At 37.2% G+C, this 26389-nt stretch overlaps 1 protein-coding gene across 1 annotated transcript; it reads right to left on the reverse strand.

The window, feature by feature from the left end:
* Positions 1 to 906: 906 nt before the first annotated feature.
* LOC127455173 (cell division cycle 5-like protein) lies at positions 907 to 22385 on the reverse strand. Its single transcript, XM_051722825.1, has 16 exons — positions 22183 to 22385; positions 20877 to 20980; positions 20504 to 20665; positions 17819 to 17946; positions 17605 to 17704; positions 17146 to 17364; positions 16916 to 17060; positions 12073 to 12261; positions 11789 to 11937; positions 11548 to 11710; positions 11201 to 11365; positions 10995 to 11075; positions 7854 to 8096; positions 5218 to 5415; positions 2479 to 2691; positions 907 to 2290 (listed from the first exon to the last, which is right to left on the reverse strand). Exons 1-16 carry the CDS (start codon positions 22225 to 22227, stop codon positions 2186 to 2188), a joined length of 2409 nt encoding a protein of 802 aa, XP_051578785.1. The 5' UTR covers positions 22228 to 22385; the 3' UTR covers positions 907 to 2185.
* Positions 22386 to 26389: the final 4004 nt, after the last annotated feature.

Here is a 26389-nt window from a genome sequence, read left to right on the forward strand (position 1 = left end):
TCATTGATGCTAAAGGGGGCAATACACAGTATTAAGAACTAAGGGTATGCAGACTTTTGAACAGGGGTCATTTCATTTTTGTCTTTGTTGCCATGTTTTGTTTTATGATTGTGCCATTCTGTTATAACCTACAGTTGAATATGAATCCCATAAGAAATAAAAGAAATGTGTTTTGCCTGCTCACTCATGTTTTCTTTAAAAATGGTACATATATTACCAATTCTCCAAGGGTATGCAAACTTTTGAGCACATCTGTATGTGAATGATATATAGTATAACGGAACGATACCTGAATGTTGTAATAGGACCGTTAACTCTATCACTTCCTTGAGTTCTGAGGCAAAAGTAATGCCACAGTAATGCAAAAATGCATGTTAAGTATATACAATGTTACAATGTTGTAAAGCCCACTTATATGGTTATTTGTTGGCCAAGCATTCATGTTTGAGATTGCGTACTTAAGCATACTTCTGGCCGAATGCTTGGTCAATGCATTTCAGGCATGCAGTTCCATTCAGTTGCAATTTCTTTGTCGGCTTCCCCTAAATTTGTTAAAATATAGCCAAGGTGAAAAATGTATTTTTTTTAACAAAATATGAACAGCTTTCTAAAAAAACTTTCCAGTAGACAAAAAAAAAAAAAAAAAAAAAAAAACACCAGATGAGATCTAGCTTTATATAGTTTCTCCACACAAAATAAAATCTCTCTTTTGTCTGCAAAAAAAAAAAAAAAAAAAACTAAAAAAATAAAATAAAAAAGAATGTATATTTTATTTAAAAAATGTGACAAAATATGACCAACTTTAAAAAAAATAAATAAAAAATATTCCAGTAGACAAAACAAACAAAAAACACAAAAATAAAAATCCAGAAAACACATTAGATGTGATATAGCTTTATATAGGTTCTCCACACACACAAAATAATAATACTAATAATAATCTGGTGGGAGAAAAATCTCCCACAAATTTTTTTCTCTACAAAAAAAATAAAATAAAACTTATATTTTCTCTGTTAAAAATGTGATGGAATACTGTATAAACCATCTTTCCAAAAAAATATTTCAGCAGACAAAAAACTCCAGAAAACAGAGTTGTGAAATGCGATCTAGGAGTTTTATATAGTGCATGCCAAGTCTATCCCTCATACCCTCAATTTAATTCTGGTCAAAATGAAATATTGCATGACTCTAAGGTCTATAGAGCCCTTTGCATCAATGTTAAGAATGCACGCATATTAACACAAAAGGAGAAAAATTAATAATATAAAAGAACATAAATACCAGCACATTTGATCCAGTTATGAAGTTAATGCGGTGTTGAAAAAATGTTCATGTTGCACTGAACCAGTAAAACAATCCTCTCTGCCCTCGACTTTGCTCTACATTTATTAAAGTGTTTTCATCCAAGATTGAAAACAAATGGCATTCAGACAATACTTCAATACTTCCGAGACATTTAATGGTGTTGTGCCATTTCCAGGGAGACCTGTTTTTAATCACATAACTCTCAAATGTAGCAGTTCTTCTCCACTGTGTCTGTCAATCTTGTTGAATTATAGAATTTACGATCCAAAATGTCTTGTAGAAATAATCAAACACCCTCTTAGTAAAGAAAAGCAGATAATTGATCCCATTGGATAGATTTTTCATAACTATAATTTCCGGGCGAACTGTTCCTTAAATGACAGGGCCCTAAGTTGATGATAGCACTGTCACACAGAACACAAACTCTGAAGATTTTGTAAATTAAATTTATTCTCAATGCCAGCAATTATTCCAATTATACCTGAAAATGCACAAGACCTTATCTTCTGTGCAAACCTAAAAATGGCTTGACATGCAACCCATACTGCAAAACAGACTATATTTACACTGAAGAGGTTTTATCTCCACAAAGTAATATGAAAAGCATTTTTTTTCAAACAAAGCACAATAAGACATCCCTGTGGTTTTAATGAACAGTAAGTGAAACTCAACAACATGAAGAAGCTTTGCAAAGCTCCAAGCAGTTCATTAGAGCTGAAACACAAATATATTCACACAGTAAAGTTGCACAACATGCATGCTGAAGTACATACTGCAGTTGGACAGTAAAGCTAAATTAGTTGTTTTTCTAGGAGTAGCGCTTAGACAATTATTGTACCGACTACAGGAAATGCAAAGACGTTTTGGATGAATGTTTCATTTAAAACTTCTGTGAAAGTGTTTGTTTCTCCAGAAGCAGGTCTGCAAATCTCTGCTGGAGCTCCTTCTCTCTTTCCTGTTGTCTCTGAACGTCCTCCCTGAGCGCCTGGATATTAAACACAAACACATAATGACAGTATTAGTGATACTGTAGTTATAAAGCTAAGGTTGTTAGAAGGGTTCCAGAAGCAAAACTTACAAAGAGAAAGTTGCAAGGTGAAATGGTATGTTAATAAAGTTAATGCAGTGTAATGGGTCACAGCAAAGAGTGTAAAGCCATGTACTGTTACTCACCTCCTGTCTGCGTGGAATGGCGTGATCTTCCTGTTTCTTGAGCTCCTGGAAGGTGTGGAGCTCCACATTAGCCTGTTCCACCTGATCCCAGAGTTCACCCAGCTGTTTGAGTAGACCCATGGCCCGAGACTGGTACCCGCCCAGCAGAATCTTCATCTTCTTCTCCATCTTCGCTGCACGCTTGGCCTCTGTGGTCATGTGACCTCGGTTGATCTGTCACGACACACAAAAACAAGGGAACTTTATTTTAAATCAACATAAAATAGCATTCACTACCCATTTCACTTACATCTGAGTTAAATAAGTTATTCCATAAGAAAAAAAAAAAAAAACAAAAAAGGATGGGACTTGAACCCTTGTCACCTGCATGAGCACCATGGCTCAATATAACATGTTCAAAAACCGCTAAGCCACAACCCAGGTTAAACGTCTTTGAGATACTAGAGTTAAATGCGTTTTCTTGTCAAGTAAGAATGGGAGATCTGAGTAAGCCCAGGATTCAATTCTGCCTTCAGACACCACGAAAAATGTAAACCATCGGTAACAAACTATTTTCAGACATTCGATTTCGCAATAACTTGGGATATGTAAAAAAGCAGGGAATTCTACGGACACTTATGAAATGGAAACAAAAACAATAAACCTCCAGCGTCAACACAGCCCTCAGAAACACACGCCATCTCTTTGATCTTTAACAAACCATTATGTAATTAGAATGGATCTGTTTTCATTCTACTAACGTGTGTTTTCCAGTAAGTGTCCTGCTGTATTGTGCCAGCTGAAAGCTCTGACCGGGCATCTCTGGACAGAACATCCACCAGATGAGCCGAAACAATGAGAGATCACTAAAAACAGGACTGAACTTACAGACAACAGCAGTCACACAGTTCAACCATTTGGACACTGGAAAATATATCTATTATAATATATAAAATAATAAAATGAATCTATATTTACACAATTGAACAGTTGAAAAAAAAAATTATATTTTACTTAATTGTAATGATGAATTATGAAAACAAATCACATTATAAATTTGACTTATTTTATTATTTTTAATCTTCTTAATCATACAAATGAATGATTATTATAAATTTGCCTCTAAAATTTTACTTGATTTTATTTACTTTTTTAATTGACTAAATTATCATTATTATAGCTAAAACAACTGTACAATTAAAATGATTACATTTTAATAATTAATGCATATTTATTACAATAATTAAATATACATGTAATTGTAATGTATAAAAGACATCAATTTAAAATTAAAAAAATGTAAAAATTTTAAAAAGTATATATTAATCAAATCTTAATTATTATACTTTATTATTATTGAAGCACAATTGAAAAAGATTAAAAATAATATATATGTTTCTATTTTTATTTTTATAACGTATATACCGGTAAAGTCAAATTTAATTGATTATTATAAATTTGACTTATTTAATTTACTTCATTGTTTTTAATCTTCTAAACCTTCAAAATTTGAATTGATTTTATTTACTTTTTTAATTGACTAAATTATTATTATTATTATTATTATAGCATAAACATTAAAAATATTTTATTGTAATAAATACATATAACGATAATTGTATTTAAATGTAATTGTAATTTTTACATTTTTGTATGTAATTTTTTTTGTTATTATACAGACTTCAATGAAAAATTAAAACATTTTAATCAAATCTTAATCATAAATTTGACTTATTTTATTAGTATACAAACACTATTGAAACATTTTTATAATTTAATTATACAGACAACACAATCGATTTTTAAAATAACATTTTATATAATTATTAAAATTACAATATTTTAAATCAATAAGTTAAACTTTTCTTAAAAAAAAATCAATTGGGTCGTCTAAGAATTTAATTATAATGATTAAATTCTTATTATATATTTTACTTATTTTATTGACTTATCTGTTGACAGCCCTAACAATAAATCAATTAGCAGATACTTTTATCCAAAGTGAATTGCAGACCACTTTTAATAGGTTCAAACTCATTGGTTCAGCGCTTTCAGCATTTAAACATACAAACTTTTGGTTACCAACGCAAATCTTTAACCAGTAGGCTACACCACCCCTCTCTATTGCCTGCTGATGAGGGTGTTATACAGTTTATGGTCTCACTCTGAAACCCTGCAGTGGTGTAGAACTACAGCGGAGGTCTCCAATCATAAATGTGCTCTACAGATGCTGCCTGCATAAATCCCGCTGATTCTCTGAATGAGAGCGGTGCGGCACAGTTTCTCTCTTCCTGCAGGAACACAGACTCCCCCACGTCTCCAATCCAAGTTTCCAACTCACGTTCTCAGCCAAGACATATGAAACAAACGCAGTCTTTGTGAGATTTGGGGGGGGTTGTTTTGATCAGCTAAAGCACTGCACATTTGCCAGTCCTGCAGGCAACGAGTGCTTACCGTGCTTTTACCACATTCTGATTGGCTTTTTGATTTCAAAAATAGGGAAAAAGCAATACAATAAAAGACACCAATGTTTAATAAATACAAGTCCAAAGAAAAGTAATAGCACACCTCTTCTGGCTTATCCATTATATACTTTTTTTTTTTTACCATTAAGTTCTAAACGCAAGTCTTTCTTCAGTATCACCTGCCCATAAATATTTTTTAGTACAAGTATCTTGAAAGTGCTTTACGCAACTAGTAGTCAGACAGCACCATCTGCTGGAATGAAACAGAATACATCATGATGTAGCTGAAGTTTACCTCCAGTTTCTTCTCCAGGGATTCGATCCTGTCCTTCTTGCTGGCCAGATTGGCACGAGTGTAGCGGCTCTGACCGGGCAGGAACAGGACCTGACTGTAACACTCCTCCCACACCTGGTTATAGGCCTCCATAGAAAGATCTCCATGTCCCATTCCATGTTTCACAACCTCCATCTCCTGCCCCAAAAGCTCTCCAGCCTGTCAGAGACACAGTGTCAATTAGGTAAACCGTAAGAGGTGCACCTCTTTTAAATTTAAAGAAATCTTTTCACCCAAAAAATGTACTCACTTTTTCACATTAACACTTTTTTTTCACCAAAAATGTCCTCTCTCATGTTGTTTCAAAACCTCTATGACTTTCTTTTGTGGACCACAAACAAATAAGTTAAGCAGAATTTTAATCTCAGTCACCATTCACATTTATTGAATCTTTTATATATATATATATATATATATATATATATATATATATATATATATATATATATATATATATATATACACACACAATCAATAAAAGTGTATGATGACTGAGGCTGTAATTCTGCCTAACAGGTCCTTTAGTGTTGCACCGAGGAAAGAAAGTAATACGGGTTTGGAACAAAACGAGGGTGAGTAAATATAAATAAATATATATATATATATATATATATATATATATATATATATATATATATATATTACTCAGTGCATTCAGAACGTATTCTGACCCCTTCATTTTTTTTCACATTTTGTTGTTGATGCCTTATGCTAAAATGCTTTCAATTATTTTTTTTTCTTCACATCAATCTACACTCCGTACCCCATAATGACATAGCAGATACCTTTGAAAATGTATTAAAAAGAAAAAACTGAAATATCACATTGACAAAAGTATTCAGACCCTTAACTCAGTACTTAGTTGAAGCACCTTTGGCAGCGATTACAGCCTCAAGTCTTTTTGGGTATGATGCCACAAGCTTTGCACACCTGGATTTTGGGATTTTCTGCCATTCTTCTCTGCAGATCCTCTCAAGCTCTGTCAGGTTGGATGGGGACTGTCGGTGGACAGCCATTTTCAGGTCTCTCCAGAGATGTTTGATTGGGTTCAAGTTCGGGCTCTGGCTGGGCCACTCAAGGACATTCACAGAGTTGTCCCTAAGCCACTCTTGCGTTATCTTGGCTGTGTGCTTGGGGTCATTGTCCTGATGGAAGGTGAACCTTCGGCCCAGTCTGAGGTCCTGAGCACTCTGGACCAGGTTTTCATTTATGATATCTCTGTAATTTGCTGCATTCAACTTTCCTTCAACCCTGACCAGTCCCCCAGTCCCTGCCGCTGAAAAACACCTCCATAGCATGATGCTACCACCACCATGCTTTACTGTTGGGATGGTATTGCACAGTTGATGAGCGGTGCCTGGTTTCCTCCAGACATGATGCTTGGAATTGAGGCCAAACAGTTCAATCTTTGTTTCATCAGACCAGAGAATCTTGTTCTCACAGTCTGAGAGTCTTTTAGGTGTTTCTTTAGGTGTGTCTTGCGCTGAGGAGAGGCTTCCATTTGGCCCCTCTTCCATAAAGCCCAGATTGGTGGAGTGTTGCAGTGATGGTTGTCCTACAGCAAGTTTCTCCCATCTCCACAAATGATCTCTGGAGCTCAACCAGAGTGACCATCGGGTTCTTGGTCACATCGCTTACCAAGGCCCTTCTCCCCTGATTGCTCAGTTTGGCCGGGCGGCCAGCTCTAGGAAGAGTCCTGATTGTTCCAAACTTCTTCCATTTAAGAATTATGGAGGCCACTGTGCTCATGGGAACCTTCAATGCAGCCGAACTTTTTTGTAGCCTTCCCCAGATCGGTGCCTCGACACAATCCAGTCTCTGAGCTCTGCAGGTAGTTCCTTTGACCTCATGACTTGGTTTTTGCTCTGATATGCATTTTCAGCTGTGAGACCTTATATAGACAGGTGTGTGCCTTTCCAAATCATGTCCAATCAATTGAATTTGCCACAGGTTAACCAAAAATCTGGGTTTTTCTTTGTCATTATGGGGTATGGAGTGTAGATTGATGTGAAATAATTAATGTAAAGCATTTTAGCATAAGGCTGCAACATAACAAAATAAAAAAAATGAAGGGGTCGGAATATATATATGTATATATACATTTTTATTAAAAATATACAAGTATATTTTTTTAATAGAAATGTGTTTGTGTGTGTGTGTGTGTGTGTGTGTGTATATATATATATATATATATAGACTTCCAAACTATATTCAACATCAAGATTTTAGGTTGTTACAGGTTGTATAAGGGAAAGTGTATATCTCAGGTAAAATACAGTACCTGGGCCACTATTTATTTCAGGATTTTCACCAATTTAATGATTAGCTTTTTAACAGTTCACTTTAACAGCATTTTCTGCTGTGTGAAATGTGAAATTATTTATTTTTTTAAGTATAAAAATGTCATGTTTCAATAATTACGATCTCATAAAATTTTACTGAATAAAAGCGAAAAAAATAATTGGGGAAAACATTTTTGAAAATATAATAAATTGTAAGCAGATGTCACTGCTTGACATGTCAACTTTCCTTAAATAAGCACAGAAAGCATTAAATGAGAGTGTCTAAACTATAGCCAACCACATGAGTGAGCAGACCTTTTTAAGCTCCTCCTCTGAAATCTTGTCATAGGTGGTTTTCTCCAGGTATGCGATGTGCTCAGCGTTGTTGGAGCTGGATCCCACTCCTTTACCCTTCTTGGCTTGAGCATCAGTGATGGGGTGATGCAGACAGTCGTAATGGATCATGGTGATCATCTCTTTTTTTATCATCTCCTCGGCCTGCTGCAGTTCTGTCAAAGGAGGCTCCACATTATGAGGCCGCAGGATCGTCTCATTCACCTGAACACAGAGACACATCAGCGCAGAGAACAACCTAACAGCATCAGAACACAAAACTCATTACTATGTAGATAAACAACAGATCTTAATGGAATAGTTCTCCCAAAAAAGACTATTCTCTCATCATTTACTAACCTTTCTTCTGCGGAACACAAACGAAGATATTTTGATGGCCCTATGAGGTGTTTTGGTCTGTTTTCACCCAAAACTGATCGCATCGCTTCAAAAGACACGCATCAAACAACTCAAGTCGTGTGGATAACCTTTATGGATCCTGAAATTGTCGGACTCCATTGACTTACATTGTATGGCCAAAAACACCTCATATCGCAATCAAAATATCTTTGTGTTCATTTTTCGCCCCCATCAATTTTGCCTGTGCATTATTTGAGATAACCTCTATTATTGTGCACTACAAATTACAATCACATTTTAATGCCCAAATAAGGGGATTTTAAGCGAATATATGAATGCCATGAAAGGCTCATTTATGTGTCATTCAGCTGAACTCCAAGCATCACTGAGCTGCACCACGGATGTCAACCAGAACAGCTCCTGAACCAAAGAGCGCACGTGCCCAGCAGATGCTCATGCCAAACTCCCGCAAAAATATAAACTTTGATAGTGAACGCAAAGCGCTCCAGTTTCACTTAAATTTAGCAACTGTGTAACGGCAATTGTTCCTGGTCAAGGCGGGTTCATACACAATGTTAATGACACACAGAGACACACGCTGTGACAAAGTGTGACGAGTGACAAAATGATGAAATCTCAAAGGCTTCATGAAAAATAACAGCTCATGGGTTAAATAAAAGAGCATTAAAACAATGCGTGAAAGTGAAGAAATTAGGACACAAATATGTCAATATTGCATAATATAATACAAATTGTATTATATAAATATATTTTCTATTTTTTATATATATTTTAATAAATAAAATATAATTTTTATGAGTTCCAGAAAAAAGAAAAACAGTGTAAATGTAAAATTGACTGAAACTAAAGTAGACATATTTAAAGTATATAGAAATATTTTGATATTTAAAACATTATTTTTCCTTAAGGAAACCATATGTCCCTGTTTTATAATTTTATTTATACAGTATATTAGAAGTAAAAAATATAAATCTGACTTCTTAAGGTGTATGACGCACTCATGCACCTTTAGAAATATGACAATTTATATGCCAATTAATCGTCATGATCTCAATTATTTGTTAGACAATTAATCTTCAGCCAGATTTCATCATCGTGACAGCCCTATTAGCTTTCATAATTTTTTTAGTAGCTTTGAAATAGCTTTTTTAATAAAAATGTGTATACAATAATTTATATATATATACACACACACACACACACACACACACACACACACACACACTGTGTGTGTGTGTATGTATATATATATATATATATATATATATATATATATATATATATATATATATATATATATATATATACATACATATATACACACACACACATCCATACATTCATATATATACACACACACACACACATATATACACACCGATGAGCCAAAACATTATGACCACCTGCAGGCTGTTGGTCCTCCAAAACACAGCCGACCCGCTGTGGCATGGACTCTACAAGACCTCTGAAGGTGTCCTGTGGTATCTGGCACCAAGACATTAGCAGCAGATCCTTCAAGTCCTGTAAGTTGCGAGGTGGATCTGCCGTGGATCGGACTTACTGGTCCAGCACATCCCACAGATGCTCAATCGGATTGAGATCTGGGGAATTTGGAGGCAAAGTCAAGACCTTGAACTCTTCATCATGTTCCTCAAACCATTCCTGAACAATGTGTGCAGTGTGGCAGGGCTCATTATCCCGCTGAAAGAGGCCACTGCCATCAGGGAAAACCATTGCCATGAAAGGGTGTACCTGGTCTGCAACGATGTTTAGGTAGGTGTCACGTGTCAAATTGACGTCCTCATGAATGGACGGACCCAGGGTTTCCCAGCAGAACATTGCCCAGAGCATCACACTTCCTCCACCGGCTTGTCGTCTTCCCACAGTACATCATGGTGCCATCTCTTCCTCAGGTAAACGGCGCATTTCAGAGATGCTCTGACTCAGTCGTCTGGGCATAACAATTTGTCACTTTTCAAAGTCACTCAGGTCTTTACTCCTGCATTCAACATGTTGACTACGAGAACTGATTGTTCGCTCACCATCTAATTTACCCAGACCTTGACATGGGGCCTTGTTAGGAGATGATCAACATTATTCGCTTCACCTGTCATAATGTTTTGGCTCATCGGTGTATATATATATATATTTTTTTCTCTCTTTTTTCTTTTTTTGTTATCAACCACATTTTTTAGTATATCATATACAATTTTGCTTACATGGCACATCCTTATTTCCCTCATAATAATACATTATTTAATATAAATACAGTTTGTGTTGTCTTTAAAGGGAAATATTTAAATATTTTAAATATTTATAACTATAATGAATTATATGTAATTGTAATATAATGTAATTAGACAACAATTCTAAATAATATATATATATATATTAATATTCTAATAAATAATATTTTAATAAAATTTTATTTATGATTAGATTCGACTAATTTATATATATATTTACTTTCTTATTTTACAGAAGTTAATGTGCATATCATGATATATACAGTATGGGCATAACCATTTTTTTTTTTTTTGAATATCATGATATACAAATTTGCTTAGACTGCACGTCCCTATTTTCCTCTATATATTCTGCATCATTTGAAAACACAATCACATAATGTAAAATAAATACGGTTTGTGCTGTCTTTAAAGAGAAACGGTAGTAGCTGGAAAACAGCATGTGTGAGACAGTTTTACAGTGCTGTGATTGGGATAGACTGATGTATGTTCTCACCTCTGAAGGTCTTGGTAAATCTCTCTGAACTGCTGTGTGCCTCTGACGCAGCTCTTTTTCTCTCTCTGCCTCTCTGATAGCCTGTAAAAATATCACACAACAATAATAGTACACCGAAGACAAAATACAACACTCTCTGGATCTCAGTGTATGAGTTTCATTAACCATCGTTGCATCTGACAGGCCAGGGTGTTTCATTATCCGACCTGTTTTTGTAGTTCTATCTCGGCTGCGTCTTCCACAAAACTCTCGTCCACTTCGGCTTCCTCCAGTTCTTTCTCAGCGTTTTCAGGAAGAACGATCTCAAAATCATTCTTGGGCAACGGCAAAGATATCAGCCCCAGTCTGAGCTGCTCACGGGACTCTCTTTGCTGAAAAACACTTTGAAGATTAGAATTCAAAAACCTTACACACAATGATATTGCAATATAGCAAGTCTTGCTTGGCCTTAGAAATACAGAAACGGAAATAATGTGGTCATTTAGTAGATGCTATGAGACGATTTACGTTTATCAGAAATAAATGGAAGCCCATTACTATGGGCGTAACGCACCAAGTGTTTAGCATATGATGGGTCACTGTAGTCCACGCCACCCTCCTCTGTGTTGATGTTGAGTTTGTCCCGCAGTGGAGTCCTGCCAGGGGTCACACCCACTGAGGGTTTGGGGGTCATTCCACTGTGAGGGGTCATACCATCTGCTCCATGACTGGGAGTCCTGGAAAAACCATATTCATTATGTCATTATTCACACAGCAGATGCAGAGAGTGCATTAGAAGTATGTGTTGTGGGTACCTGAAGGGTGTAGAGAGCACAGTGTTTGGGGTCTGCACCACCTGTCTCTGTGGTGTGACACCTGAGAAGTCGCTCTCGTGTAGGGGGGTGTTCAGTCCTCCTTTCAGAGGGGTGTCCACGTTCGTAAGTGCCATCAGGTTCTGAGCTTCCTGTGCGGTGAATCAACCAAATTACCATTTTAAGAAAAATCTTAGTGACGGATGATTACTTGTAGAGCAACATTTGAGGATACACAAATGTTTTTTTTTTTTTATAATGAAAATACATGAAATTGTAAATCAAACCTGCAGGATCTTGTCCTGTGCGGCGGGTGTTTTGGGTGTGCGCAGGGCCATGGCGTTATTGGTCACATTGTACTCCGACAGAAGAGCGCTGGAGGCGGAGTTTGTGATTCCAGACTCCTCAGCGGTCTGACGGGCGACTTCACTGGCCTGACCCAGTTTCACCACCTCCTCCAGTTCAGCGTCAGAGATCTGAGATAAAGACAAATAACTAGGGATATTATACGATTCGATTACGATTCTTTACCCCATGATTACGATGCACTGTGAAATCTGAAATTTGGTCATAGTTCAATTCGATTATTTTGGAACGATTCATAATTATTTTCAAAAATATGCCGAAAACGTTTTTACTAAGCATTCCTAATTTAGACAGCACAGAAATGCACTAGACTTGAGCACCAGAGTCACAGATGCATTTAGGACCAAGGAGCTTTGGCTTATATGTGTGGCTGCATTTATTAACAAAAAATGTCATGATATGCATTATTGATGCAAATATATTACAGTTGAAGTCAGAAGTTTACATACACCTTAGCCAAATACATTTAAACTCAGTTTTCCTGACATTTAATCGTAGAAAGCATTCCCTGTCTTAGGTCAGTTAGGATCACTACTTTATTTTAAGAATGTGAAATGTCAGAATAATAGTAGAGAGAATGATTTATTTCAGCTTTTATTTCTTGCATCACATTGCCAGTGGGTCAGAAGTTTACATAAACTTTGCTAGTATTTGGTAGCATTGCCTTGAAATTGTTTAACTTGGGTCAAATGTTTTGGGTATCCTTCCACAAGCTTCTCACAATAAGTTGCTGGAATTTTGGCCCATTCCTCCAGACAGAACTGCTGTAACTGAGTCAGGTTTGTAGGTCTTATTGCTCTCACAAACTTTTTGAGTTCTGCCCACACATTTTCTATCAGACTTAGGTCAGGGCTTTGTGATGGCCACTCCAATACTTTGACTTTGTTGTCCTTAAGCCATTTTGCCACAACTTTGGAGGTATGCTTGGGGTCATTGTCCATTTGGAAGACCCATTTGCGACTGAGCTTTAACTTCCTGTCTGATGTCTTGAGATGTTGCTTCAATATATCCACATAAATTTCCTTCCTCATGATGCCATCTATTTTATGAAGTGCACCAGTCCCTCCTGCAGCAAAGCACCCCCACAACATGATGCTGCCACCCCCATGCTTCACGGTTGGGATGGTGTCCTTCGGCTTGCAAGCCTCACCCTTTTTCCTCCAAACATAATGACGGTCATTATAGCCAAACTGTTACATTTTTGTTTCATCAGAACAGAGTACATTTCTCCAAAAAGTAAGATCTTTGTCCCCATGTGCACTTGCAAACTGTCGTCTGGCTTTTTTATGGCGGTTTTGGCGCAGTGGGTTCTTCCTTGCTGAGCAGCCTTTCAGGTTATGTCAATATAGGACTTGTTTTACTGTGGATATAGATACTTGTCTACCTGTTTCCTCCAGCATCTTCACAAGGTACTTTGCTGTTGTTCTGGGACTGATTTGCACTTTTCGCACCAAACTACGCTTACCTCTAGGAGACAGAATGCGTCTCTTTCCTGAGCGTTATGATGGCTGCGTGGTCCCATGATGTTTATACTTGCGTAATATCGTTTGTACAGATGAACGTGGTCCTTCAGGCATTTGGAAATTGCTACCAAGGATGAACCAGACTTGTGGAGGTCCACAATTTTTTTCTGAGGTCTTTCTTTTGATTTTCCCATGATGTTAAGCAATGAGGCACTGAGTCTGAAGGTAGGCCTTAAACTACATCCATAGGTACACCTCCAATTACCATCAGAAGCTAATTGGCTAATTGCCTAAAGGCTTGACATAATTTTCTGAAATTTTCCAAGCTGCTTAAAGGCACAGTTAACTTGTATGTAAACTTCTGACCCACTGGAATTGTGATATAGTCAATTAAAAGAGAAACAATCCGTCTGTAAACAATTTTTGGAAAAATTATGCACAAAGTTGATGTCCTGAACAACTTGCCAAAACTATAGTTTGCTAATATGAAATCTGCGGAGTGGTTAAAAAATGTGTTTTAATGACTTCAACCTAAGTGTATGTAAACTTCTGACTTGTACATATAGATATGTTATACGCATAATGGACATCCAGTCTGAATAAAGGATAACAATGTCTGGTGCAACATAATGACTTGATGCAAACGCACAAAATTAGATGATAAACCGTGAAATAAGCGCAATAGATTTGCATATCTTGTAATGTTAAGATTTACTGCACCAATAACTGAAGTAGAAATGTCATTTGCAGGCAAATAAGATCCATGTTTAAATCGAGCAGGGTCACAGAATGAAAAACTATCTATTAGTAGCGTGTAAAGGCGGTTATACACGGGATGTAGGAACCGCGAGTTCCCTGTTCATTTTGGGATAAGGAAAGAGGTGCCAGGCGGCTAAACGGTAGCACCTCTGCCTGTTTGCAGCACACACCGCAAAAGATAAACATGTTTTATATTTTCGCAGCTGCCGCGTTTCATTGACCAATCACGGGTGACTGTAATCAACTGGTTAGTTCCCTTCAGAACTGCTGCATATCCTGCCTGCATGCATGCATTGGAAAATAGAGCTTTTAAGCTTTCAAACGATACCTATTTTGTGTTGGTCAAGGCTGTAGTTATTAATATTTTGAATTTATTTTTCACCATCCAAGCTTAATAGGTTAATATAGTAATGATAATCAATTCTTAAACTCCGTAATCCATAGAAATTTCTTTGATAGCTGCATAGATGCAATTTTACATCCCTACAAATAACTAGACTAGAGTCTCTTTTAATGTTTACAGCATACAAGAAACAGCTACAAAGTTTATAAGACCATTCTGGCTCTAAAATCTGATTGGATGAGCCATGTTTGAAGCCACTGAAAATGCTAGCTGGTAAATGGTATATTGATATATGCGCTTCTGGTCAATCAGTGTGGAAACATAAACACATGGTTGCGCATCAATGGTAATGTCCAGATTAATATCAGCAACCATCCTGGTCAACGGACATATGCACCGTTTATATAATGATCTTTTATCGTTGTTACTTGGAAACTGTATAGATTACAGGCTTCTATCCAGAGAGTATTTTTTGTTTTTGTTTTACAAGTTTATATGCACTAGATGAACGTTTCTGACCGATGCAAAACGGCGAATAACATAGATGAAAAACATCGAGCCAGAATGATCTTACGAGTTTCGAGGACCTCAAAATGCATCTCAAGGCATCTGTATTATGTTCAATTCATTGAACTGCATCTGGCTTTTTTTAATGCAAGCTCACATTTGGTTTGAACAGACATAATGAACTATAATAATTTCCTTTTTTTATTTTTTTATTAATACGTTTATTTATGGAACATTGGTGTCTTATATTGCTGTTGCTGCCATCAAAAAAAAAAGCAACTAAATTCTTAAATTTTCCGAAGAAAACGTGAGTAGTGCTTAAGGTTGGGAACAAGAACTTGTTCATTTTTTTTTTTTTTTTTTAAACACTGGAACAAACTGATCCGTTAACGGTTCTCAAATGTGTGTTCATCCTCCAGTACAGACAAAACACTGTACTAAAATAAACACCAAAGTATGAACAATAATAATAGTGTTAGTGATGCATGCTCTGGCAAGCACCACTAATACGTAGGGTTGGGAACTGGTTCCATTTTTAAAAAATTACCCGGGGGGCCAGGGTAGCTCAGTGGTAAAAGACGCTGGCTATCACCAATGGAGTTCGCTAGTTCGAATCCCAGGGCGTGCTGAGTGACTCCAGCCAGGTCTCCTAAGCAACCAAATTGGCCCGGTTGCTAGGGAGGGTAGAGTCACATGGGGTAACCTCCACATTTGAGTTGAGTGCGGATGTCGCGGTGGATGGCGTGAAGCCTCCACACGCGCTATGCCTCTGTGGCAACGCGCTCAACAAGCCACGTGATAAGATGCACGGGCTGATGGTCTCAGACACGGAGGCAACTGAGATTCGTCCTCCGCCACCCGGATTGAGGTGAATCACTACGTGACCACGAGGACTTAAAAGCGCACTGGGAATTGGGCATTCCAAATTGGGTGAAAAAGGGGAAGAAAAAAAAAATTTACCCGAACCGAATTATGTTCATGACTTTCGGTTCTGTTAATGGTTCTTGAACCTGCATTCTTTCACCCTGCTAAAATACTGACATTGTTTCCAGCGCTACCAATCTGATTCCCAAACGAATTAATCTTACGAGTCGGTTCTTTAATCTACACAGCAAAGCATCCTGCTCTACCTCCCGAATGAGTGACTCTTATCAGTCGGCTCTTTAAATGGCTTTTCATTTATCTTACTAAACCACAAGTCATTCATTTCCTCATACCCGACTCAAATTGAACCAAGAATTGTTATTGTGTTATGTGTACTTAAATCACACATAACTTTAAGTGAGACTTAATTCATAGTAATTACTGGATGGTTGTTCAAGTGACAATCTGTTATTAAAGATACACATTATGAGTTTTGATGTAATTAGTGATATTTTAAAACAAATGAATGAATAAATAAAATTAATTAGATCTCTTGCAAGAATCTGTTCTGATAAAATATAAAAAGATAATTACAAATGATATAATCTTGAAACGCGCTGGTAAGGCCAGTAAATTAAATCTTATTTGCATTTATTAATATCAAATAATTCTTCCTTATAAGTACTAAAAGAATCGTTAAGCAACCGGAATAGTTCATAGGAACTGGAATCATTGAATTCTTTACGATTCCCATCCCTACTAACAATAAGCAACAATATGCCATGGGTTACATTGAGTTTACTATGGTTAAGATGTCAAAGGTCTGACCTGTGGCGCCGGCAGCACCAGTTTGCTTCTCTTCTTTGTAAACTCAGACACTCCGCTGGTCTGTAGAATCGCTGAGGGCAGATCTGATTCCTTCTTCTTCTTGATCTTCTGTCGGTCCTTCTTACGCTCACGATCCTCCTTCTCACTGAATAGGACAAGAAGATGAAAGATCAAAAGACGCCCATTCAGGACAGCTCACAAGTTTGAATGAAAGGCCCTCACAAACTCACTTTCTGAGTTCTCCATCCAGATGCTGCTGGCGTAGTCGTTTGAAGTCGGGTTCCAGAGGATCATACTGCTCCATGGATGTATCGTAGAAGCCCTGTGCGGGTTTCTTCTGAAAGGGGATCTCAGCATTGTAGTCGACACCTCTTTTCTTCTTGCGCTTCTTCTGGATGTCGATGCCTGCAGCTCGCAGCTCCCTGCGCTTCTGAAGCGCCGCCAGACGGCTGTAGAACACAGCACAGGGGAAATGGTAATTGACACCTATGATAAAACCTCAAAGAGTGTTTTCCTTGGTCAACACTGTAAGAACTCATTAAAACACAGCTGATGGCACTTTCTGAGATCACAAAATTAACTTCAAAACATTGGAAGGCATTTTTAATTTCTGGCAGGCTGCTGCAAATATTTATGTCCTGAAAAGGCCATCAGTGATTTCATGAAGCACAGTTAATATCGTGTCTTACCGAGCTTCCTCCAGCTGTTTCTCTCGGGCTTTTCGCTTTGCCTTCTTGCCTTGCGTGTTGGCCAGTCGAGCCCTGGCTTCAGACAGCATCTCTAACTCATCTGTACATGGAAGTTGATCATTAATTACAAGCATTTTTCCAATCCACTGTAATGCAATTATAAGAAAACAGCGTTTTGTAATTCATGCAACTGAAGTTGATCAGAAACACTCACCTTCATCCATATCCACAGGGTCAGGTCTGGCTGGTTTGGTCTCAGGGTTTGGGTCGATCTCCCCTGGTTTTAGCTTGCGAGGGTCATCACCCGCGTCATCTTCGTTCTCTCTCTGGGCGGCTTTATCACTGCGGTCATAAAGTAGAAAAAGTTAGGCTTGAATTTATCCTTTATGTGCTCACAGGCACATGCATTAATGTTCCATAAAAAACAAGATGAAACAACATTTGCAACTTAATTAACTGCCATAATGTGGTTTATTTCTTAGTATATTTTTAAGTGTACTAAGTTTCTTTTATCCATCAGAAATCAATTGGATCATGGATGTTAGGCTATGATATTATCGGTTAATATTTTCCAGACTGTGCAGCCTTGGTTACATCAGCAAAAAATTACTTTCAAAAAAAGATTACGACAAGTAATTTTTTCTTTAAACTGATGTGCACAAATCGACCACACACATTTTTTTAAGAGAGTAAATAGCTATTTTTATTTCATGTTTTAACCTTGTGTGACTCCGTGATGTTGTATTTTGGATTCGCAATATACATTGCATAATTTCAATACATTTAAACTGACTGAATACTGTTCAAAATACTCTAGACTGTCATTTAAGGGTTAAACTTCTGGTGCACCAAGTAACGCGACAACAGCATGGCGATGATTTCCTTCCAGCGCTTCTACTGGTGCAGAGACAACAAAACTGCATTTCATTGAAACTTGTTTGGGTGTAAAGAGTAGAGTCTCTAGTTTCATTTTATATACCGCTTTAAAAAATTCATTCATTTTTCGCACGTCAGCGCGCTGATAAACATGATGTCCACATATGTGGATTTTGGGACATTATTCCCTCAAAAGTAGATAAAACAATTTCAAAATGTACACACATCTGTGGGTCATTTCACTTCATTTTAATATAAATGTTGTTATATATATTTTTTTTTTATCATTGTACAATATACAATGTGCGTTGAATACCTGGGTAGCTATTCATTAACATTAGTGAATGCATTCCTGGTATGGTAATCAGTGGTAATCAGTACATAGATTCAGAATTGATCATGTATGAAGGTAAAATTGTGCCTAAATGATTTGCATGCACAGATTAAGATTTGTGAAAGCGTAAATCAAATTGCATTCGCACAGAACGTTTTGTAAAGGTGTAAATCAAGTTGCGAGATTAAGAAAAAAAAGTATTAGCAATACTTTAATGCTATGCATAAGAGTAATTAATGTGTTGTGAATCAGTAATTTTGTATTAACACAAAGTAAATTTGGTGTGTATTCTTCCTTTTTTCTTACACTTACACTTTTGGCACTGTTTATGTGCCTAAACATGGCCAAAAACATTGCAAACCTGAAATCAGCGATATGCAAGCAAAGAAAGGGTGTCATGAACAGCTAAACAGACTGACCGTGTAGAATCAGTCTGTATGTGTAAAATAAATTACTGCGTGTAAATGACTTGTGTTTGTTGCATAAATATTTTCCAGAAATAATCCGATATACACTGTTCCATCTTCTCTTTAGTTGAGCTCACACTTTTGGCACGAATTTCTCACTGAAAAGAGTTTTGCAAGCGCAAGGGGAAAGGCTGGTCTACCTGCTTCTAGTAACCAATCAAATTAGATTTTCCTTGACCTGATTGGTTTAATAATGTGACAGACAGCTCAGCGTCGTTCCTCTGGGTATCTCTCCTCTCTTAAATATTAAACTGGGGGCCTGGGTATCTCAGCGAGTATTGACGCTGACTATCACCCCTGGAGTCGCGAGTTCGAATCCAGGGCGTGCTGAGTGACTCCAGTCAGGTCTCCTAAGCAACCAAATTGGCCCGGTTGCTAGGGAGGGTAGAGTCACATGGGGTAACCTCCTCGTGGTCGCGATTAGTGGTTCTCGCTCTCAACATGGCGTGTGGTAAATTGTGCGTGGATCGCGGAGAGTAGCATGTTATCACGTCAAGACGACCCTGCTTCTGTATTTACTTATTTTGTACTTTTGTACTATAATTCCCTCATACTTTGTGACCCACATCACCTTTTTAGAGTGTGTCTGGACTGTTAGCTGCGTTTTCTTCCTCTCTGCTGCTCTCGCATCTTCATTAGTGTTTCAAATGATCTCGTGTTGTGTTAAATGAGATCAAACGACTATTCGACAACAAACTTTGTTGACAGTTTCTTTTTTATTGACGTTGTCAATAACGGCGACTAATCGCTTCAGCCCTAATTTGCTCTTGAGAAATTTTTTTTTTTTTTTTTGCTTGTTTATTATATAATGGGGGCCTGGGTAGCTCAGCAAGTAAAGACGTTGACTACCACACCTGGAGTTGCGAGTTCGAATCCAGGGCTAGGGTGCTGTGTGACGCCAGTCAGGCTTCCAAAGCAACCAATTGGCCGGTTGCTAGGGAGGGTTGAGTCACATAGGGTAACCTCCTCGTGGTCGCAATAATGTGTGGTTCTCGCTCTCGGTGGGACGCGTGGTGATTTGCGCGTTGATGCCATGGAGAATAGCATGAAGCCTCCACATGGGCTAGGTCTCCGCGGTAATGCGCTCACCAAGCCACGTGGCGGCAACTGAGATTCGTCCTCCGCCACCTGGATTGAGGCGAGTCAGTACGCCGCCACGAGGACTTTGAGCGCATTGGGAATTCCATATTGGGGAGAAAATCTAAAAATAAAGCCAACTTACAGCAGATATTCATAATGCTCCAGGCACTGAGCGGCCGTTCGTCCGATGATGGGGGCAATTGTTCTCCATTGAGTGGGCATCAGCTTGGCCAAATGAAGAAGCTTCTCCTCTTCCTCACGAGACCATTCTGTTTTCTTAATGCTGGGGTCCAGCCACTCGTACCTGCATTAGACACATCATAAACAACATGAGTCAGACCCGGGAAATCTGTTCAGTAAAATTAACAAGAAAGAACAGGTCAATAAGGTTGTGTTTTAAAAACTATCTGGGCATTGCAAACATATCTGAATATTCTATGATGCCCAAAGATGCTGTCTAGCTAGACATCTTACTAGGTTCCGAGAGACAATCTGACTCAAAGACAAAAACTCACCATCTGGCTTTACACTGTTTGGCTGATTTGCGGTGCAGCAGAGAGGCGATTCGAGACCACTGATTTTTGCCATATTTCATCACAGCTGCTTTGAGAATCTCATCCTGTTAAAATAATAAAATCACAAAAGACATGAATTATTAAAGAGATTTAATCACTCAAATAATACGAGCTTAAAAACTGCATGCATGAATTATTATATAAAGATGCATTTTAAAGCAAAATGCTGTTTAAAACAGAGCATGTCACACTGCCTGCATTTCCTGTCCATTCATAAATAGTCAATATGCTATACGATGTAAACGCAAACAAATTAAATGCCACTTTTACTATAGCCAAACATATATGTAATCTGGCGAATATTCTAATTTTTGCCAATATTTAAATTTCATAAAAGAGCATTAACATATGAAAAAAATAATTGTTTACAATTTAAAATGTCTATGTTGCCTTGCTGTCATGTTCTGAGCAATTGATAATCCCAAGTAATATAAATTGTGTGAATTTAAGCGTGTAATGTCGTAGAAAATACTATACTTTCAAAGCTGTTTATAATCACTTGTTCAATAATATTTTTTTCAGATTAATAAAAATATATTATTTTTAAACATACTAAAATGTGGCAGTAGCGCAAGCTAAAAAAACAAATACAACAGCACAACATAGTAAACAGTGTTGGGTGTAATGCATTACTAAGTAATTTATTATTGTAATTAAATTACTTTTTCATTGAAAAAAGTAAGGGATTACTCTTTTCAGTAATTTAATTACAGTTACTTCTGATGTAATTGCGTTAAATACTGTATAGACTGTAGAACAACTCTATATAAAACAACAGTGAATTTAAAAACGAAATTTAATGTCTAATGTTAAAATATATGTTTTTTAATTGAATGCCGCCCCTTTAAATTCTTTGGCCAGCTCATGAATCATTTATCTGATTTATCTGAAAGAATTAAAAGAACAGATTCATGTCTAACCTAGTATTTTTCATCTGATCGAGGTTGATCAGGGTTTTAGAAAGTAATTAGTAATAAGTAATGCAATTACTTTTCAGACAGAGTAATTAGTGCAGTAATCTAACTACACTGTAGATGTAATTAATAGTTAGTAATTAATTACTTTTTTATTTTATTTTTTTAAAGTAACTTACCCAACACTGATAGTAAATAAAAATTTAAAAGACTGCAGAAATAGGTGTTATTTATATAAATTTTCATTTAGTGCGTTTAAATGCATTTAAGTGATTAAAACAGATCTTTCACGCAGTTTTAATGTTGTAATCGTGCATGTTTCATAAACAAACCTCCGTGTTCCGCCACACGCCTCCTTTGATCATAATCCGCGGCATGATGGCGATTTAAAGTCTTCAAACACGCAAGAGATGTAAAGTCTTCTTCTGGAGTCTCAAATAAAATGAAATATTACAATTGAAGTTTGTTTTTGAGCTGCAGTGCGATTAACACATGCGGAAGAGCAATGGCTGCAGAGCGGTGCAGTGTGGGAAAACACTGTTCCTCGAGTCGTTCACGTGGGGCGCGTTCATGTCACTTTAACTCAACAGCGCCTCCTAGAAAGAGAAAATGGCATGATCACAGCGTCTGTTGTAAATAAAATGACTATTTTACAAGATTTGAGATTCAGATCTCTATTAATGCTAGATCTTAGGTATCTTGGCCACCATGGTGAACTTTTTCACCTTTTTGAATCACCTTTTGCCGTCACTAGTGCATTTTAAATGGTCCTGCGGTGTGATAATAGAATTTGTGCAAAATGTGGTTTCAGATAGCTAGTTGTAGATGGAGTATAGCATGTCAGGACACCACAGAACATAGAAATATGCTTTGGTCAAGCTAAGGCAGTGTAACTTTATTAAAGGAATATTTTGGGTTCAATACAAGTTAACCATTGTGTTACCTTCATTTTCGTTTTTTCGATCTTTGCAACGGCAAAAATTTTGGCAAAGGTGTGTATTTTGCGGAGAATTTTGATATTTCAACCTCAGTTCCTATAACTGATATGTGTATAATACACTGTACACAAAATAGTTACACTAAGGGCCTCCAGGACAAAAATGTCCCCATCGAAACCCGTTAAAACTGCGATATTTGATCCCAGTGCCACTAAAGCATAACATTTTCCACCAGAAAGCACCATTTTTCTCATGTTTAGCCTATGGAGCAAATACATGCTTTTTTACTATTTTCTGTTTGCTGTATTATAGAGCACTGCAGGCCAACTGAATAAATGATGCAGATAAAATTGTGTGGGTGTGTTGGTATGGATGTCAGAGTGTGTTTTGTACGTGTGTATTGAGAAATGTGTGTGTGTGAGTGTGTGTGTGTGTGTGTGTGTGTGTGTGTGTGTGTGTGTGTGTGTGTGTGTGTGTAAAAAAACAACAGTGGCAGTATGTAAACAAACTGGCATTTAAAGGGTTAAAATCCTGAAAATGAATGTATATTTGGTAATTATGATCAGGACTGATGTTGGTTAAAAAATCTAAGTCAGTGAAAGTGGAAAATAATATTCATATATAATATTTTTATGGCAGTTTTTTGACAGACATTTTTGTCCTCTAAGGACCTCTGAGTAACTTTTTTTAAATTGACGCACAAGGGTTATGTTATAACAAAGGACAATGCATCTCTAAGACTTTAGTCATTAATCTTAAAGATTCAATGTTTTTGTTTAAACATTGACCCCTAACACTTACTTTATTTACTAATTTTAAACCATGGCTTGCACTGCACATAAATAACTAACACTGGCATTATATTCATGATGTTTAGCCAGAGAGGAACTGGCCCCCACAGTGAGCCTGGTTTCTTAAAGTTATTTTTCTCCATTAACCAACATTTTACGGCATTTTGTGTTCCTTGCCACAGTCGCCTTTAGCCTGCTTAAGAAAAGGAAGGACGAGCAAACATTATTTTTTGTTGTAATCAGCATTATGCAACAAATGCTGTTGATTGTGCTTAACTTGTATTGAACCCGGAATATTCCTTTAATTAAAACATAGATTATTTACACAGTAGCAAGAAAATGAATAGGGTGGAAAAAGTTAGCCATTGCTCAGTGAGGGATTGAATGTTACAGATTAGGGTGTCATCGTCAACTTGAACCACATTATTTCTAATATTCATGTGGTTGATGCCAAAAACTATTTTGTTTACTATTAGAAAAATGAGGAAAAAGATTACTATGATTGCATGTTACTATGACAAAACCAATATAAGGGTAAACAATGAAATACTGATAAAGATTGTGAAAGAATAGAGACAGATAGTCCTCTGTTAGACTTGAGACTCAAGAAATGTACAGCAAAGATGGCAAAAGTGTGCTGGGCATTTCTGAACAAACTAAAACATGTCCAAAAAGAAGACTGTCTAGAGATGGGCCATTGGGAATCATCAAACAATGCCAGGTGATGGCCGACAGACACGACAAAAGTTCTCAGGAAAATTCTGAAGTAAATCCTCTGAGTCTGAGCAGGTCATCCTTTCTGGCTGCTAATGAAGAAAATGAATTCACCTCCAGAAATGGTTTCTTGCCCTTGAGTTGGAGAGGATAGAAAAGCATCTGAAGAACAGAGATAGTGTGACAGACAGAGATAGCAGGATTGATCTGTGGGCACTGGATTTGAAGAGGCTTCTCTCCAGGTACAAAGTGGATCTGGAGTGAATTCAGAACTTTGGGCAAAAATGCAAAGAAAGCAAATTTCCCTATGCGCTCTGAGTCTCATCAACAGAACTGCAAGCTAATGCTATATGCACTGTGGAAATGGTAATTTCACATAGCAAGACACATTTATAATGCAGGATGTTTCTTCAATGGTATTTTACATATAGCATCTAGACATTTGCCATTTAAAAATAGACTTTAACATTTTTCTTAGAAAAAAAGGCCCTTTCAAGGCCATATTGGAAATGCTCCCAGGCAGCTATTTTCTATGGATACAAGCAGCATATAAGTACTGCTCCTGTCCACTTGAATGGGGAAAGACAGAAATCTCCAAAACGGTTGGTCAAGATTATCCTACAATCAAAGAACATAAAAAAAAAAAAAAAAAAAAAAAACTGACAACAATGGTATCATAAATTGTGCTTCTTTAGCTTGGATCACGCTATAAAAAGATGAGTTATCTGACAGGAGATGTCTCTATCTTAAAGATGATTGGCTCTTTTACATGTAAAGCGGGACTTCATTTTCTACATCCGCTACATTGGGCGTTCCAGTTTCTCCCATTCATTTTAATAGAAGTGCTACATCTCGGGCTAAATGGTCTCTGGTGGTTCTTGCCAATTCATAACTTTTGATTACCTATTTATGACTTGGTAAGTCTGATTAACCTTGAAAAGTAATAGCACACCTTTCCTCAGCAAGCCGTTTTATTTGAGGTATCGTTCATGTCTGTAGCAAAAATGCAACACTGATTTTGTCAACGATAACGAAGACAAAACCAAGAAGTTAATTCATGACTGTAATCAAACGGTTTTTATTAAAATATACTGTTGACGAAAATATGACTCGAAGATAATAATATTGCAAGATATTAACAATGGAATGTTTTTTTTTATAAAGAAAGAAAAATTCAAATAATCCCACCATTTGGGGATTTCCCCGCTGTGTGAGCTGAAAGAGCTGAACACCTGTACAATGAACTTTACTAACAGGTAAATTAACTCACTCAAACACATCCTAGCCACCTTTTTCCTGCACACGAAAGTGTTCCACAATTCATAACGTAACCCTGTTTTCGTTTTCAGGTCTCCAGTGTTTTCACTCGCATCAGCGTATTTAGTGGATAGTATGATGTTTAGAGTATTGAATTGCCAAATAAAAAAACATGTGGTTTCATATTGCCAATACTTTTCGCAGTGCCTCACCCAAGTGGGTAGACGATGACCCGAGGTTGGTTACATTGATATCATCAAACATGCTGTAAGTGGGGGCCTGGGTAGCTCAGCAGGTATAGACGCTGACTACCACCCCTAGAGTCACAAGTTCGAATCCAGGGTGTGCTGAGTGACTCCAGCCAGGTCTCCTAAGCATCCAAATTGGCCTTGTTGCTAGGGAGGGTAGAGTCACATGGGGTAACCTCCTGGTGGTCACAATTAGGGGTTATTGCTCTCAGTGGGGTGCATGATGAGTTGTGTGTTGATCACGGAGAGTAGCATGAGCCTCCTATGCTGTGAGTCTCCGCATTGTCATGCACAACAAGCCACGTGATAAAATGCGCAGATTGATTGTCTCAGAAGTGGAGGAAACTGAGACTTGTCCTCCAACACCTGGATTGAGGTGAGTAACCACACCACCACGAGGACCTAGTAAGTAGTGGGAATTGGGCATACCAAACTGGGAGAAAAGTGGATAAAAAAAAAAACATGCTGTAAGTGATTTTAGCTGTTCTTGAATTTCCACAAACTGAGCTGTTGGATTAGCCATGCCCCCTTTCCAAAAGCCCACACTCCAAAGATACCAAATTAGCTTTATTGAGCTGTTTTGAAATGGTT

This window comes from Myxocyprinus asiaticus, chromosome 17 (assembly GCF_019703515.2).
Source record: "Myxocyprinus asiaticus isolate MX2 ecotype Aquarium Trade chromosome 17, UBuf_Myxa_2, whole genome shotgun sequence".
Classification (NCBI taxonomy): domain Eukaryota; kingdom Metazoa; phylum Chordata; class Actinopteri; order Cypriniformes; family Catostomidae; genus Myxocyprinus; species Myxocyprinus asiaticus.

Excerpts from the sequence above, each read along its gene's own strand:
- LOC127455173 (XM_051722825.1), bottom strand. The coding sequence starts at position 22,227 with ATGCCGCGGATTATGATCAAAGGAGGCGTGTGGCGGAACACGGAG. Across the intron at positions 17,947-20,503 it reads GAGCATTATGAATATCTGCT|TGATAAAGCCGCCCAGAGAG; the intron begins GTAAGTTGGCTT and ends TTATGACCGCAG. Across the intron at positions 11,938-12,072 it reads CACAGGACAAGATCCTGCAG|GAAGCTCAGAACCTGATGGC; the intron begins GTTTGATTTACA and ends TTCACCGCACAG.